The 13,881-nt window shown below is 42.3% G+C and overlaps 3 protein-coding genes across 3 annotated transcripts; 1 reads left to right on the forward strand and 2 right to left on the reverse strand. All coding sequences in view use genetic code 11, as the record gives it.

Moving 5' to 3' along the window:
- Window positions 1-1,506: 1,506 nt before the first annotated feature.
- On the reverse strand, window positions 1,507-2,358 carry EGR_03129 (eRF1 methyltransferase catalytic subunit mtq2; the record flags this gene model as incomplete). Its single annotated transcript, XM_024492378.1, has 2 exons — window positions 1,507-1,737; window positions 1,852-2,358. 2 exons carry the CDS (start codon window positions 2,356-2,358, stop codon window positions 1,507-1,509), a joined length of 738 nt encoding a protein of 245 aa, XP_024353304.1.
- A 313-nt stretch (window positions 2,359-2,671) lies between these two features.
- On the forward strand, window positions 2,672-8,663 carry EGR_03130 (Mitochondrial import inner membrane translocase subunit TIM44; the record flags this gene model as incomplete). Its single annotated transcript, XM_024492379.1, has 13 exons — window positions 2,672-2,749; window positions 2,930-3,121; window positions 3,246-3,359; window positions 3,500-3,553; window positions 5,529-5,606; window positions 5,644-5,856; window positions 5,891-6,015; window positions 6,100-6,185; window positions 6,389-6,481; window positions 7,567-7,691; window positions 7,861-7,911; window positions 8,193-8,282; window positions 8,433-8,663. 13 exons carry the CDS (start codon window positions 2,672-2,674, stop codon window positions 8,661-8,663), a joined length of 1,530 nt encoding a protein of 509 aa, XP_024353305.1.
- A 545-nt stretch (window positions 8,664-9,208) lies between these two features.
- On the reverse strand, window positions 9,209-11,125 carry EGR_03131 (Geranylgeranyl transferase type-1 subunit beta; the record flags this gene model as incomplete). The annotated part of the gene is made up of 6 exons (XM_024492380.1): window positions 9,209-9,528; window positions 9,629-9,740; window positions 10,221-10,457; window positions 10,531-10,895; window positions 10,961-11,076; window positions 11,112-11,125. 6 exons carry the CDS (start codon window positions 11,123-11,125, stop codon window positions 9,209-9,211), a joined length of 1,164 nt encoding a protein of 387 aa, XP_024353306.1.
- Between the last annotated feature and the right edge of the window lie 2,756 nt (window positions 11,126-13,881).

Below are 13,881 nucleotides of genomic sequence, written 5' to 3' on the forward strand. Positions count from 1 at the left end.
TGGTGGTCCGTCATTTATCTAGATTGGCCTAATATAGCAGGGGAAGTGAAGAGACACCAATCATTCTAGAGTACCAGAAATCTAAATGATTGGTGTTCTGAAATCATTCAAGTCTAATGCCTCCTAACAAAACGCAAGATTGGGGGGTGATTGGCAAAGGTAAACAATGAATTTGATAGTCTCTCCTTTGTGAGGTTCCACAGAATCACCCACCCACTCTACATGTCCCAAATGCGCATGAGTTCCTATTCTATCCAACGGAATCATTTTATCCCTTTCATTAATTTTGCATCGTAGAAACCTCTCCGAAGTCGTGACAAGTCACAACTCGGTAGAAGCTGATTTTCTACCAGCGTACAGAAGACTTGGGGCCCTATGGACATGTTCAGATGGCCATAACTCTAAGCGGAAGTGAAATCTGCAGAAACCGAAGAGCCCGCTGAACTAGGCGTAAGATTAAAAAAAGTTCTTAAAGGCTTCACAACGATAATGCTTTGTTTGGGGGTATCATCTGGTGGCCTTTAAGCAGGCTACAGCCAGTAACGTCTTTAGATAATTTATCCAGAGACAATGCTGTCCGCAATGATACCTGATTATAACAGTGAGGAGACAAATTGTGAATCCAACGGCACCTTATCTGTGTGACGAGGTAAGATTGGAAAAGCCTTGACAGGTAAACAGCTAGGCACAACCAAATATGACTGGGTAAGGGTCCGAAACATAACCAAATACCGTGGCATGGCTAACTAATGTCAGCGACTGAGTAGGAACTAATCAGATACAGCTAGATTGTAGGTGTAGCTGTACCTTGGCATTAAATTATGTCTGATCATCCACTGGCCTCAAACAGCCTAACTGGTTGTCATGGTTTGGAATACCGCCAATTTGCATGTGTTCGTACTACAGCTATTCGCACAGACGATTCGGGTGCATGCGTGGAGCAAAAATGTCTCCATGTCAGTGAGAGGCTAGTCCCTCCTTCACGCTCCGCTAGTAAGACCTCGTCCTTTCGAAAGCACTGAAGGTCATACAACGAAGAATCATCATTCCTAGGACGTATTAGAATGACGGCCTAGTCCGACCACACGCTGACAACTTAGCAAAAAAAGTCTAAAAGTCTTAAGTCTTTTAAATAGTCGCCTCGTACACGTTCAAACAATGATACAAATGACAAGCAGAGACTCAAAAATGGGATTCACAAAAATCTCCGATGGTTAAGAAGAGCCTTTCCTCTCTACAAAAAATTCTGATAATTACAAGGGATTAGTTTACCTCGAAAAGAAATTCAGTGTAGGCGGGGTCATTGACCTCATTCGATCTCCGGAATTCTGCCCTAACTCGATTCAGGAGATACCTCTGATCGGTATGCTCAAGAGTTCGAATGTACTTTACCAGAAAGCGGAAAAGTTCCAAAGATTCCACACGAGAAGGCATACCTAAACAAACTACGTAATGATGCCTTACTCAACAAAAAATGCTACAAGTCGCACACTTTACTAATATACTTTATTCATCAGAATCGAGATAGAACAGAGGATCGTAATATCGATACACAAAAAGTTGTTCGTTCCAACATCGCCGTTGAAGTATACACACCGACCTTGAGAGGCGACCGTTAGATGCATCGCAAATTAGTTTTGATACCAATTCAGGTTCGTTTTGTAGAAGAAGGAGGATGTAAAGTACACCAGATCTGGCTAGAATCGGCGTGACCTGTTGAATGAACCTCTCCGTAACCTAAACAAAATATCAAAAGCGACGTTTTCCAACATCTTCAGCAACAAATTATTGAGGGAAAAGGAGGCATAAAGACAACTAACAATCCCATTTAATGAACAAAGAGGTCCGTACCTGCCTGCCTCTAAATCCGCCCGCCCATGCAGCTGATATAGTTGACTTTGAACCCAATAACTCATCACCTTCCGTAGGCACGTATGGAGGATTAAAAAGTACTATATCAGCAAACCCTTGAGATGATGTTCGAATGGAGGAAAGTAGATCACAACATATAGCGTCGAGAGGATAACACGACGTGCTTCCACGAAACACTTGCTTCGTCGCTACACAAGCCTGAAAAATATAGCATGAGAACCTTCTAACCTGATTTGATATATCAATGCATATGAACGAACATGGGCAATCAACTATGCTTGAGAGGAAAGTTGATATTATACCAGAACCAGAGCCAACTTCAATCGACAAAACTGGCCTTAATCGCCTCTTGATAAAATCTTTATCCGCCTCTAAAGCGTCAAGGAAGAGGAATGAGTCCTCGGAAGGAGGATATACCTCAGCAAAACAGGGATGTCTAAGAACATCCGTATCAGGAGTGGGAAATGCGCGGTCTAAAGGCAGCATTACCACTCCACCTATGACCTGCAGGTATGATGTTGTAATTTGGACTGCATATTAGGCACGCATTTTTTTGAAAGGCAAATGTTTAGCTTAATAAAAGACATCTAGGCACAGGAACTGAAGTGTCACTGGTAGTTTTAATAATCAAATCTGTGTTCGCAATTTGAAAATGGGTGTGTTAAGTGGTCCAATCAGGCGTGTAGCATGCGCAATCTCTGGTGGCGTTGACAGTGCTGTTTCCGCATACCTATTAAAGCACAAAGGTACACATTTGTTTGTTTTCCCTAAATGCTACCAAGGTTTCGATGTTGTTGGTATGTTCATGACGAATTGGGATCAGCAAGATGAAGCGATCAAATGTTCTACCGATGTGGATCGTGAAGACGCCCGGTTTGTCTGTCGGAAACTTGGGATCGAATTCGTGGAACTTAATTTTGTGAAAGAATACTGGAACGATGTGTTTGTGTAAGCTGGTCTGTGTTTGAAACGGGAACCTAGTAAAACCATTGATTCCTATGCTGAGGGAAAAACACCGAATCCAGATATACTTTGCAATCGTTATGTTAAATTTCAGAAGTTAACGGAGTGCGCACTTAGGTGGTCTCCAAAATGCCATCCTGCCGTACATGCGGATGCTGTGGCAACAGGCCACTACGCACAAAATTCATATGGTAATTTCCTTGAAGATCGAGCCATCCTCTCGTCACCACCCAAACTTTTGAGATCGGTCGACCCTGTCAAAGATCAAACATTTTGGCTTTGTAATGTGAGTTTTTTTGGCGAGACTATCGCAGCAATAATATGGTTCCCCAATTCCTGATCTTTCAATCCTGAAAAGTACGAATTGAATTTGAAAAGTTCTTGGTAGTTGCCTTCTTCCTCTAATTTAGATATCATGGAGACATTTACAACATTGCATGTTTCCTGTGGGCAATCTTATGAAGTCAAGAGTGAAGGAGATTGCCGCATCTGTTGGTCTTGAGCGAATCGCGAAAAGAAAGGAGGTATCCAGTAGTTGTTATATTAGACCTATTAATTCACTACTATTTGCTAAGACAACTTCATTTTCCGTAAATGTGATGCTTATGTCTGTAGTTGGATGCTAGGTTCTTTAAAATCTCAGGCACTATGCTTCTCTTTGCAGAGTATGGGAATATGTTTTATTGGAAAGCGAAACTTCTGTGATTTCATCGATAAGGTAGGTCACATTTTTTACCAAATTTTTGTAGTATATAGAACCACGAAGAGGCTTGATTATAGGACTGGAGACTGGCCTTGTTTTTGGTGAACACTCAGGTGGGTGTCTTAGCCTTTATTATAAACTTTTGTTCGTGAAGGTGTACATCACTTTACGATAGGACAGAAAGTACCCGGTATAACGTGGGGTAAGGAGCCCTTTTACATTGCCAAACTGGACTCAAAGGCTCAGGAGGTTTTCATTGTAAGTTGCATAAGAAATTATTGATAAGGTCGATCCAGGTGCAAGGCACTTACCATCCATCGCTTTTTATGCGAGAATGTTGGACTGAACCGGCTGTTTGGATAGCGGAAGAAAGTCCCCCTCTTCCATCTACTGATTATGAGTTTCAATGGCAGAACAAATGGCGTCCAGTGCCGTGCTTTATGCAGAACACTCAAAATGACAAATCGGGATTATACATTCAGCTTCAGAAACCAATGAGATGCATCGCTGCTGGTCAATATGCAGCTTTCTACAAGGGTAACGTTTGTCTGGGTGGGGCCATGATAAATTCAGCCAAGAGTTTATTTGAGATAGGAAACATTGAACCATACTATAATTGGCGTCTATCGGATTTCGAGGTTCATCTTTAGCTGCTATTTTTGTAATGCTTGGCAGGGAAAATCAGTGCATTATTGTTCATTCATTTTTGTCGTAACGTCTATTCACATATAAGATTTTGAAGTCATATTTGTGTTTGTTGTGGGATTCGGACGGATGTGGATGGTGCGTATACAGGTCGGTAAATTCTACTTCCCAAATTATAACCTTTTATTGGATAGAAGAATTGGTTGGCGGGCGGGAAGTTTGCAATTGTTGGCACCGAGAATTTGCTGACGGAAAAGTCCTGTTCAAGACCCGGTATTCTACCAGGACGATTAAGATAGCAGAAGATAAACAGGCCAAATGTGAAGACTGGAGCGCCAGCTATTGCAACGAGAATACCAGCAACCCAGACGTCCTCGCGTTCGCGCGCGATGCCTAAAGTAATCATGAAAATGCTTGTAAGAATAAGCAAGGCCCCAGTTATGGCCAATAGATTGTGTATTTTTGTGCGTTCATAGAAGTCGATGTAACACATGCTGTCTGTAAGTGCCGCTTGTTTACATCATTGATGGGAACAAACGTCAAGGACGCTTTGTGCTGGCCATTTGCAAAATGCCTTGCGCAATCACGATACTGCCTTGTTCCACTTTAGCGAGTTAAGTTTTTGATATAGAACATTAGTCACGGCAAGAATTCACGGGCGGTTTGTCCCAATCGGGAAACTTCTTGATGATGTCGGTATATTTGCCGAGCAATAATCCAGTTCAAACGAGCCAGCATTTGGACCCTAAAGTTCCATTATTCGGATGTTTTTCATGTAAAAAAATTGCTTAGTTAAAGCGGTTGATTATTTAGCAATGAGTGTTTGCCCTGAGAACGGTTTTTGATTGCACCCAAATGATCAATTGTCGTGACAAAGGCCAGTAGCTTGCTGTGTCAAGTTTTCTGGTCTAAGATACCCTTTTTTTAATTTCTTCAATCCTAGTAGGAATTTTGCCTTTGTTAGCCTATAATTCCAAAAACAGATGGTTAATTAGTTTTCAGCCTTTTTGGGAAGTTTTTTACTTTGGGGGAATTTTTACCCGTAAATAGTTGCTTTCAGCAACGGGGTGCGTCGTTTTACTTCTTCCACCCATGGGCGCCTCCTTTTAAAATCGCGGTCTTTGCTCACGTTACGGATGTCGGTTCTCCTGAGGAGGTGTTATTGTCTACATTATGTACGCCAATTGGTAAATTTCTTGATTTCACGTCCATACTGCTAAGGGCTATGCACAATACTCTACAAGAGGCGGCGGTTTCCTCCAAAATTTAATGAGAAAAATTAAGGAGGAGTCAGATCGGGACAAGCAGTTAAAGGTTTTTTATTTGATTAAGTTAAATGTTTTAGGAAAGCGTTCGCAAGTTTCGTGAGGAGACTGAAAAGCTTGAGAAGTCAAAGGAGGTTCAATCGATGCGGGAATTCTATGTAAGTTTATGCGCTCCCTTGTATTTTGATTAAGTAGAAAAAAATTGAGAGTGAGATTCCTTTGGATGCGGTGGAGAAGGTTCGAGACCATCTTGAATCAGCTGCTAAGAGAATCCGAACTGAAGGGGAGAACTGGAAGAAGCAAGAGTATGTTCGTAAGGGCTTAGAAGGCATCTCGAAAGCTAGCGAACAGCTTGTGGATGTGTCTCGATCTATTGGAAAGACCGAGTTTGTTAAATCGGCAAGGGAGGTATCACGCGTTTAGATTAATTGTGGCTGAATAGACTCTGGAAGCATTGGAAAAGGAATTACAGTCTGACCGTGCCCTGGTTTACCGTGCTCCAGATAGACCCAGAACTAGAGCCGAGATAACGGGTGGTTCAACTGAGCGAATCGTCGATGCTGATACGTAATTGCCAGCTCGTACTTATCATCATTCGAGTGATTTTCCTGTTGGACTGATTGTTTATGTTTTCTAATTGAAAAATATTAGCAAATCATCTGGTGTAGTCCTTCACAAGGACTCAAAGTGGGTTGCTGCATGGGAGAATTTTAAAGACACTAATCAATATGTTCAAAGTGAGTTCATGTACTCTTTATTAGATTTGTCCTTCATATGACCCCAGTTATTCTAACTGAGAGCTAGTTAAATGTTACTCACCCACAATTACTGTTGAGCAACGCTTGCTAGTGTGTGTTTATGCGAGTCTTTAACTTATGTACATATGTCTTTCAATTGACTCGAGATTAGGTGGATAGTGGTGATTGGTTTGCTTTTTTAGAATTCTTCGACTTGAAGGCAAGGTATGAGGAAAGTGACCACTTTCTTGCACGCTCACTACGCTTTGTTACGGACAAAATCACTGAGCTAGTTGGTAAGTCAATGTCTATTTCAAAGCGTGGACATGATCACTCATTTTACTTGATTTTACTGTTATTTTTACGACTGTTCACTTTCCCATTCTTACATACTGTGAAAAAGTGACATCTAAGTTCTTTCTTGTAGCCATATAAGTCTACCTTACTCGATGGTTTTTGTTGAAGCATCAACCGTCTTACCTAAGCCGTACTGTAAACGCCTGTAATCCAACCAATTTTAGTACCACATTGGGGCGATTTTCCTTTAGTTATTCTACCAACATCTTGTCAATTTATCGACATTTATTTGTCAGTTTATTGACGCAATGATCTTTATCGTGCTCCCTGCCCCTCTTGTCTTGTTTTGAAATTTCACTTTATATAACATCGGTTGAACTTGGGAGGATATGGTTTGAGATTATTTGGTTTATGAACAAGGCTTAGCTCGGTTTTAAGCCTGATGGGGAGATTGACTTCTTGTTAAAGTTTTGTATGGCTTGCGGAGAAGGTGCGGCACGGGATGACTGAATTTTATTACAGAACTGACAAAATCCCATCAAATAATGTTTGTATTGAATGATGAGATCCTAAAGACCATCGGCCCATTCTTTGGCCCTCTTATGGGGTTTACAACATCGCGGCATTAAAAAAGGATGGTTTTGTGACTAATTTGTGCTGACAGTCAACTTTTGTACGCCATTATTCGTTAAGTGGACAAACATATCATCGGTTATCTCCTATGACCAGCCAAGCTTATCCGTGAGGTATGAGGAGGGCATATACTGCCCCTTCCTCATGTTCCTCCGCCTACTTCTGGTCTTTACCAGCATGATTGCTGCCTTTTTTGGACTTTACACAAACATGGAAAACAGAGGGGGAAGACGGTTGGGGGAAGGTTGGATAGTACCGAGTGGGTTTGGAGCTGTGTTGTTTGCTTCTAGAAGTCAAATACTGGTATACAAGCGGATCCCATGGCAAATTCGTGAAGGGACTAATTTAATGGACAAAATCTTGTAAAGATTTGGGGATTTTTTTTCATTAGCTATATAGCAAAAATGTGAAGATTGCGGTGACTTTTTATGCCGACACTTGCAATTTACAGGCAGTAGGGGTTCGGAGAACGACTTGCAAAAAGCTCTCGAGGAGATCACCAAAATTGATCCAAATTTTACCACGGAAAAGTTTATTCGCTACTGCCGTGTCGAAGTCATTCCCAATGTTCTGGAGGTAGGCCTTGTATCTTTTTTTATTCAGTGCTTCTTAAATACCAACGTTTTCGTGTGGTAAACACGGACCCACACTGGTTGTACCTTTCCCACTTAAGTACTGCCCTCTACACCTTGGAATATCATCAGCGTCGTCAGCGTTTTGGCATGACTTTTCATCGTGTTTTTAGTCTATCATTCATGGTCACTTGGATGTGCTTAAGGACTGGTGCTACGAAGCCGTAAGTTTAAACCCCTTCATCTCTACTAGTGGTAGTAGTAATTGCCTTTTCGACAAATAGCGCCAAATCTGTGAAAGAAAGTGGTGTTTGAGATCACCCCTATGCTTGATAATTGGAATAATTGGCGTAATTTATTGTGTTCGCCTGTTTTCTTTTTTGTTGTGGAAGAGTAATTTGGCCCTGCCTCAGCTGTTGGTTCTTGTACGCACTAAACTTGACCAATCTGGGCGGGGTTGTGACTGCCACTTTGACGTAATGAAGCTTTTACTAATCACTTCTAGTCCTTCAATGTCCTCTCCGCCCCAATAAAGCAAACACGGGAGCTTGGCTTCCACATGGATTCGCGTATCCTCGACGTCCACAATATTGATGTATGTCGATTTTCTTCACCGTGTGTACACTTTACTTCAATACGTAATCACGACGTTGCTGTAAAATCTCTTGCCTCGTTTCCCCTGTCTCTACCACCTCTATAGCTGTGTCCAGTATCCGATCTCATTCCCCTCCTCGCCACTTTTTAGGTTTGCATGGGCAAGATGATGGAGCAGGGCCCGGTGCTGATCATCACATTCCAAGCACAGCAGATCCAGTGCATTCGTGACACCCAAGGCGCTGTGAAGGAGGGTGACCCGGAGAAAGTGCTGCGAGTGACTCACGTGTGGGCTCTGTGTCGCGACCAGTCGGAGTTGAACCCTTGGATGGCTTGGCGTGTTCTCGATGTCGCAATGATGCCCACAGAACAGTGGGTGTAGATACAGAGATCACGTAGATCGATTCGTCCCATCCCCCTCCTATACAGTCCCTCCTGGGGGTAGCCGACAATGGCTCACATCTTTTAACTCTTTTCTACTTCAATGGTGGATAGAAGACAAATCGCACCACATGTCTTCTTTGCCATCGCTGGCGGTGTGATTTCATGCTTATCATCAAGGACTAGTCCTCTTAATGATCGCTTTGGCAGGCCTGATGCACTCTGTGTGCATTATCGAATTCAGGGAGGAGGAAGGCACGCTCATTCCTATCGTCTGTTGTGCTTATTTCCTGTCTTATCACCTCGTAGACTGAGTTGCGCTTCTCGCAAGCCTTGCGGATACTGCTGATCCTCCTCAGATGGTAGTAGAGACGGTTCTCCGGAGTCAAATGACGCAGCCGAGAACACAGCACTCATCGAGATCGGACGGTGTGCCGGGACAGGAGAAAGAGAACCAATTGTGTAAAAAAACGCTGACAAAGAAGGTAGCACTGTTTTGTTTGATCCAAATAAGTAGCTAATATCAAATAAGACCGTTCCGGTATTTTACTCAACTGTGGATAAAAGACATTTAGAAGTTGTGGAGGTCGAGGGTTGGGAGGGTGGAGAGCGCCAATTTGCATGAATTTCCATTAGGTGTTGGAAGGTGTTCACAGGGAGGTTGAGTTCGGGTACAAGGGGTCGCATGTCATCCACAACTAGCTGATCAAGCTGTGTCACCAAATCACTGGCGACTGCTTCGCCTAAATGCAGTTTGTTAAACGAATTTGCGAGTTGGGCAGGAGTGGGTTCAGTCGAGTTTGTAGAGGCTGGGTTTTTGAAGAGGCAGGAAAGACCAGCGAGAGTCATGTACGAATGCAACAGATCTGTGGTTGAAAGAAACAAGGGCGAGCATTGAGGGTTTTTCGTGACCAAAGGAGGCAGGCAAGATGTAGTAAGGTTATAGAAAGCGCTAAAGCTGCTTACCGACATTGTCTGCATCAGGCGCCTTCGTGAAACCGCCAACAATAGGATCGTAGGTGGAACAAATGAACTTGAGGAGTGAGGTCTTGTCCACGTACTGATGCGCATCTAACATCTGAAATGGTACGGAAGAAGTAAGGAATAAGTACGCCGGCAACCTCGGAACAAAGAAGTGCCAGAAAGCCAAGGGAAGAGTTAAAATGCTAACAACGCAAGCCACGTGGAGACCAGTGGAGCGAAGTTGTCCAATCGAATCTGGAGGGCCCCACTCAACATGGTGCTACAAATTCTGCGATAAATGTGGCGATCCCGTGCTTCAACCTTTTCACAAGCCATAAAACAACCATGGCGAGAAATCAGCCTCTCCATCAACTCGATTCACGGGGTGAAAGTTCAAAAACAGGAGGAGAGAGTCATAGAGCACAATAAGGGATATTGCTTTCTACAATACATGCAAATAAAAAGTTGCTAGAACTTTACAAGCGACTAAAAGTTGTCAATCCATACAGTGACCTCCATCAAAAGTCACAAAATTCATTAGAAAGTACTTACTAATAATTAAAATATGAAAAAATAAATTCATTTTTCCACTTACTCGAAGTGAAGCTCCCACCCAGAAGGTATAACATGTGTCGGCCTCCTTCTGACATCGCCCATTAAAACCGCCGTTTTGTCTACACAACAGCCACTTTATGAGCTTATCGCGTTGAAACGATCCACGGGGTAGAACTTTGTCTAACCGATCCATCAACTTCAAACTAGCTAAAGCGCAGTACGTTAGGCCAGCGTGAGCTTCCATCTTTGGGAGACTACCGAAAGCTCCCTCATATGTCTAAAAGCGCACATGATAATTCGCTGGCAGATTTCCATTGTGTAAGGCATCAACATAAATAATAGTAGCCTACAATCGAATCAACTAAGAATTTTTCAAATGCATCCAAATTGAGCTGCTCTAGCATATCCAGAATGTATGCAGAAGCAACGGCGCTGAAGATGAAGCGAGCGTCGAATTCGGGACAGAAAAGACTTCCGTTAACTAAATTCCCATTGACGGATTGGAGTGCTTTAATCCCATCAATAACCGCCTGTCTGTTTACGCGCTCAAGATCATCGCCGAGAACTAGTAAAGAAACTAGCGCAGAGTAGTTCATTGTTATGTGGCATGAGTCGTATGGTAGAGGGGAGTAATGTGAAGCATTGTTTGCGTCGAAATTTAATGATACGCCGATAAAGCTTGAGCCTCTAAATCCACACCTCTCTGTATTAAATTCTATAACAGAAATGAAGACGATTACTTTTTCACGAAGATACTTAACCAATGCAAACACGACTCACCTTTGGAGGGCGGTATTTGATGAGCATAAATAAAATTAATAAAATGTTGGGCATCAGATAAAGGGGACTCATTTAGGATAGCTAAGCCACTGACACTAAAATGAAGGAGGGTTAATCTAGAAAGACTAGAAAAATTCAGCAAGTCTTTTACCTGTGGACGTCCATAGACTGGACGTGTGAAGGCAAAACACCATTAGTTGCCGTGAAATACTTTAGCAAACTACGCTTTAACGGATTCGAATTCTTTGATGTCTAAACATGGAAAACGCATCTCTCCAATCCCATACTGGTCTTTCAAGTGATTATTATAAAAGCAAGGTACGATATGATCAAATTTCATGGTACAGCAATGCTTTTCATTGATGAGTTCAATTGCCATGTTGCGCATTCATAAAAATATGTGAGTTTCAAACAAAAGTGCACAAAATTTTGAGAACAAACCAACGACATCGAAGGCTTTTTAATTTAGCGGGGCTCAACCAACCAATCGTATACTAACTCGCCTCAAAATTTGCGAATGCATTTGTTCATTAAAACTTATCAGAAAAGTTGCCGTATTTAAAGTAAAATGCCGTATTTCGTTGTAGCAATTTTATTTTCCGATTTTTCGGTTTGACACAGGGGTAACGAATCCTTATACAAGTACTTAAAGGTCAGATGGTTTTGGCAATTTCACTTAGAATAAAGCCCATAAATACAGATACGGTCGAAAAACGGAGCAAACATAAGAATCAATATATTTTAGTTTTTCAGCGCAACAGATTTTTAGTAGAAAATTAGTGAATGTGGTTACCCATGTGCGTTGTAGTTCAGAACGCATCAAAATATAGTATCAAGGTTCTAGAGCAATGTGTTACTAAGAATCGAGTTTGAATTTGTGAGTACTATTTACTCTTCTAATTTGGTGGGCAAAAAGGCCATTTTTACTTATACCATCTTTTTAAGGCTTTTTCCTTATTATCTTTGGCGCGCTTCACGACTTCGCAGAACGCGTTTTATTGATGGTCTTGATCACTACTGGCAGGGTCCGGAGGTTTGGGCACTTGCTGGAGGCACAATGGCGGGACTCAATGTAGCCCGTTACCGAAACCGAGAGTTGAACAAGGAATTGAAGCTTTACGATTGATTCCACAGCTTAGATTCATTGACGGGTAAAGCGATCTTTCTTCAAATGAACGTTTCTGCGTTGGCCTTCCAACGGTCGGTAGGCGCCTTTATCATATCAGCTGAGACCACTATGCCGTTCTAAACTTTGCAGTGGCACGAACATTGGCTTAAATGCACCCTATCACCCTTCTAAGGTCACTGCTAAATCATATCATCTAGATACCATCCCTCCCCCCTCTTTGGGGTCACCGTAAGTCAAACCACATGCATTCATTAGATTGTCATGTTGCCTTGCACAACTAACGCCTTCCACTTTACTGGTTCCTTTACCTTTCTACTGAAGAAGTCTATTTTAAGATACAATCGGTTTCAGACATGGCGCATGAGTAGCGCTGACACTAATACCTTGACAGTTTACGGGCTAAATCCACAAATCAAACGTTATCCATAGTGCTTTGACAGGCACGAAATATTCTAAACACTTCCCCTTACCAGAAAATCCGCTTAGTAATTGCATACTGCGTAAAAGTGTACTTTGTCTGATCCAGTCGAATAACAGCCAGCAAGTGGCGGTGGGGAATTTGGGACGCTCTTGAGTGTGTGCACCAAACCAATTTTTTCCCCTTCCAAAATGTTTCCCGACCTAACTGTAATGCAATTTTGGCCGCCACTTAGCTAAACATCAAATTCCAAAATGGCTACTTGGGTGGAGAGGCTATCTTACCTATCTTCTGTGTACTCAGTGGGCGTGAGATTTCCTTCTAAGCAATACTCTCATCGAGAACCCCGTGTATTAAGCTCCTACTGTTTTTCTCTATCACAATTACAAAGTAGGTGAGTGGGCAATGCCCATTACATCCAGTTAAATCGACTCCTTACACCCTATACAATTCTCCTAATCGCTCATCCATTTCCCATCTCAGGGTTCCTTGCCACAAAAATAAAGCCCACAGACTGACCCAGTTCAATCCTCCAACAAGAATAGGTTTGAAAAGATTATTTCACATCACATACTGGCGTTATAAGTGTGGTTCAATTGAAGAAACAGGCGACCAGCATAAGGCATTCAAAAAATTTAGTGAGAGGATAGCATCGGAGCCCGGCGGCAACAACGCGAGAGGAGGAATAAAGCAATCGCGATATAGGAGATCGGAGGAGGATGGAGTTAGGGTGAAAGTCGTAATAATGAGGGGAGAGAATTTGTCATAGTAGTAGTTGTAATAGTAACGGATCCAAGCTTGGCAAAAATCGAAGCAAAGTTGGTACAGAAGACGTAGCTTCGCTTAAACCGAGTAAATCAAGGGGGTGGGTGGACATGAAGCAAAAGGGTGGAGGAGCAACACGTTTAGAAAAAAGGCTACTTTTGTCATCTCCGCATAAGCAGTTATATATATGTATGTATAGATATATATGTATATTTACATATACATATATGTGAGATAGATAGGTATAGCAAAAGAAAGGAGGGAGAGAGAGAAAGGTCTGCTACACACAAAGTAGAAATTGCATGTAATCGTCTCGTAGAAAAGGAGCGATGAATAAACAAAGGGAGACACGAGCGACAATGTAAATTAATAACTAAAATATGATCACCTATTGTCGATCCGACAACACAAATATGCATGAATCAGGAAAGTGGTGGGCTCGGAGTCATGAGTATACACGCGTATCGCCAGACAGAATTCGAGGTCAAGGACACTCTTGCTGGGCTTTCATTGTTGCTCGCAGGTAGAGTAAGGTGAGGGTAAGGCAGCTGCTACAGGCTGAGAGCGACTGGAGGAGAAGCAAGATATGTAGGTGTGAGTGCTTATGTG

The sequence above is a fragment of the Echinococcus granulosus genome, assembly GCF_000524195.1.
Source record: "Echinococcus granulosus chromosome Unknown EG_S00015, whole genome shotgun sequence".
NCBI lineage: Eukaryota > Metazoa > Platyhelminthes > Cestoda > Cyclophyllidea > Taeniidae > Echinococcus > Echinococcus granulosus.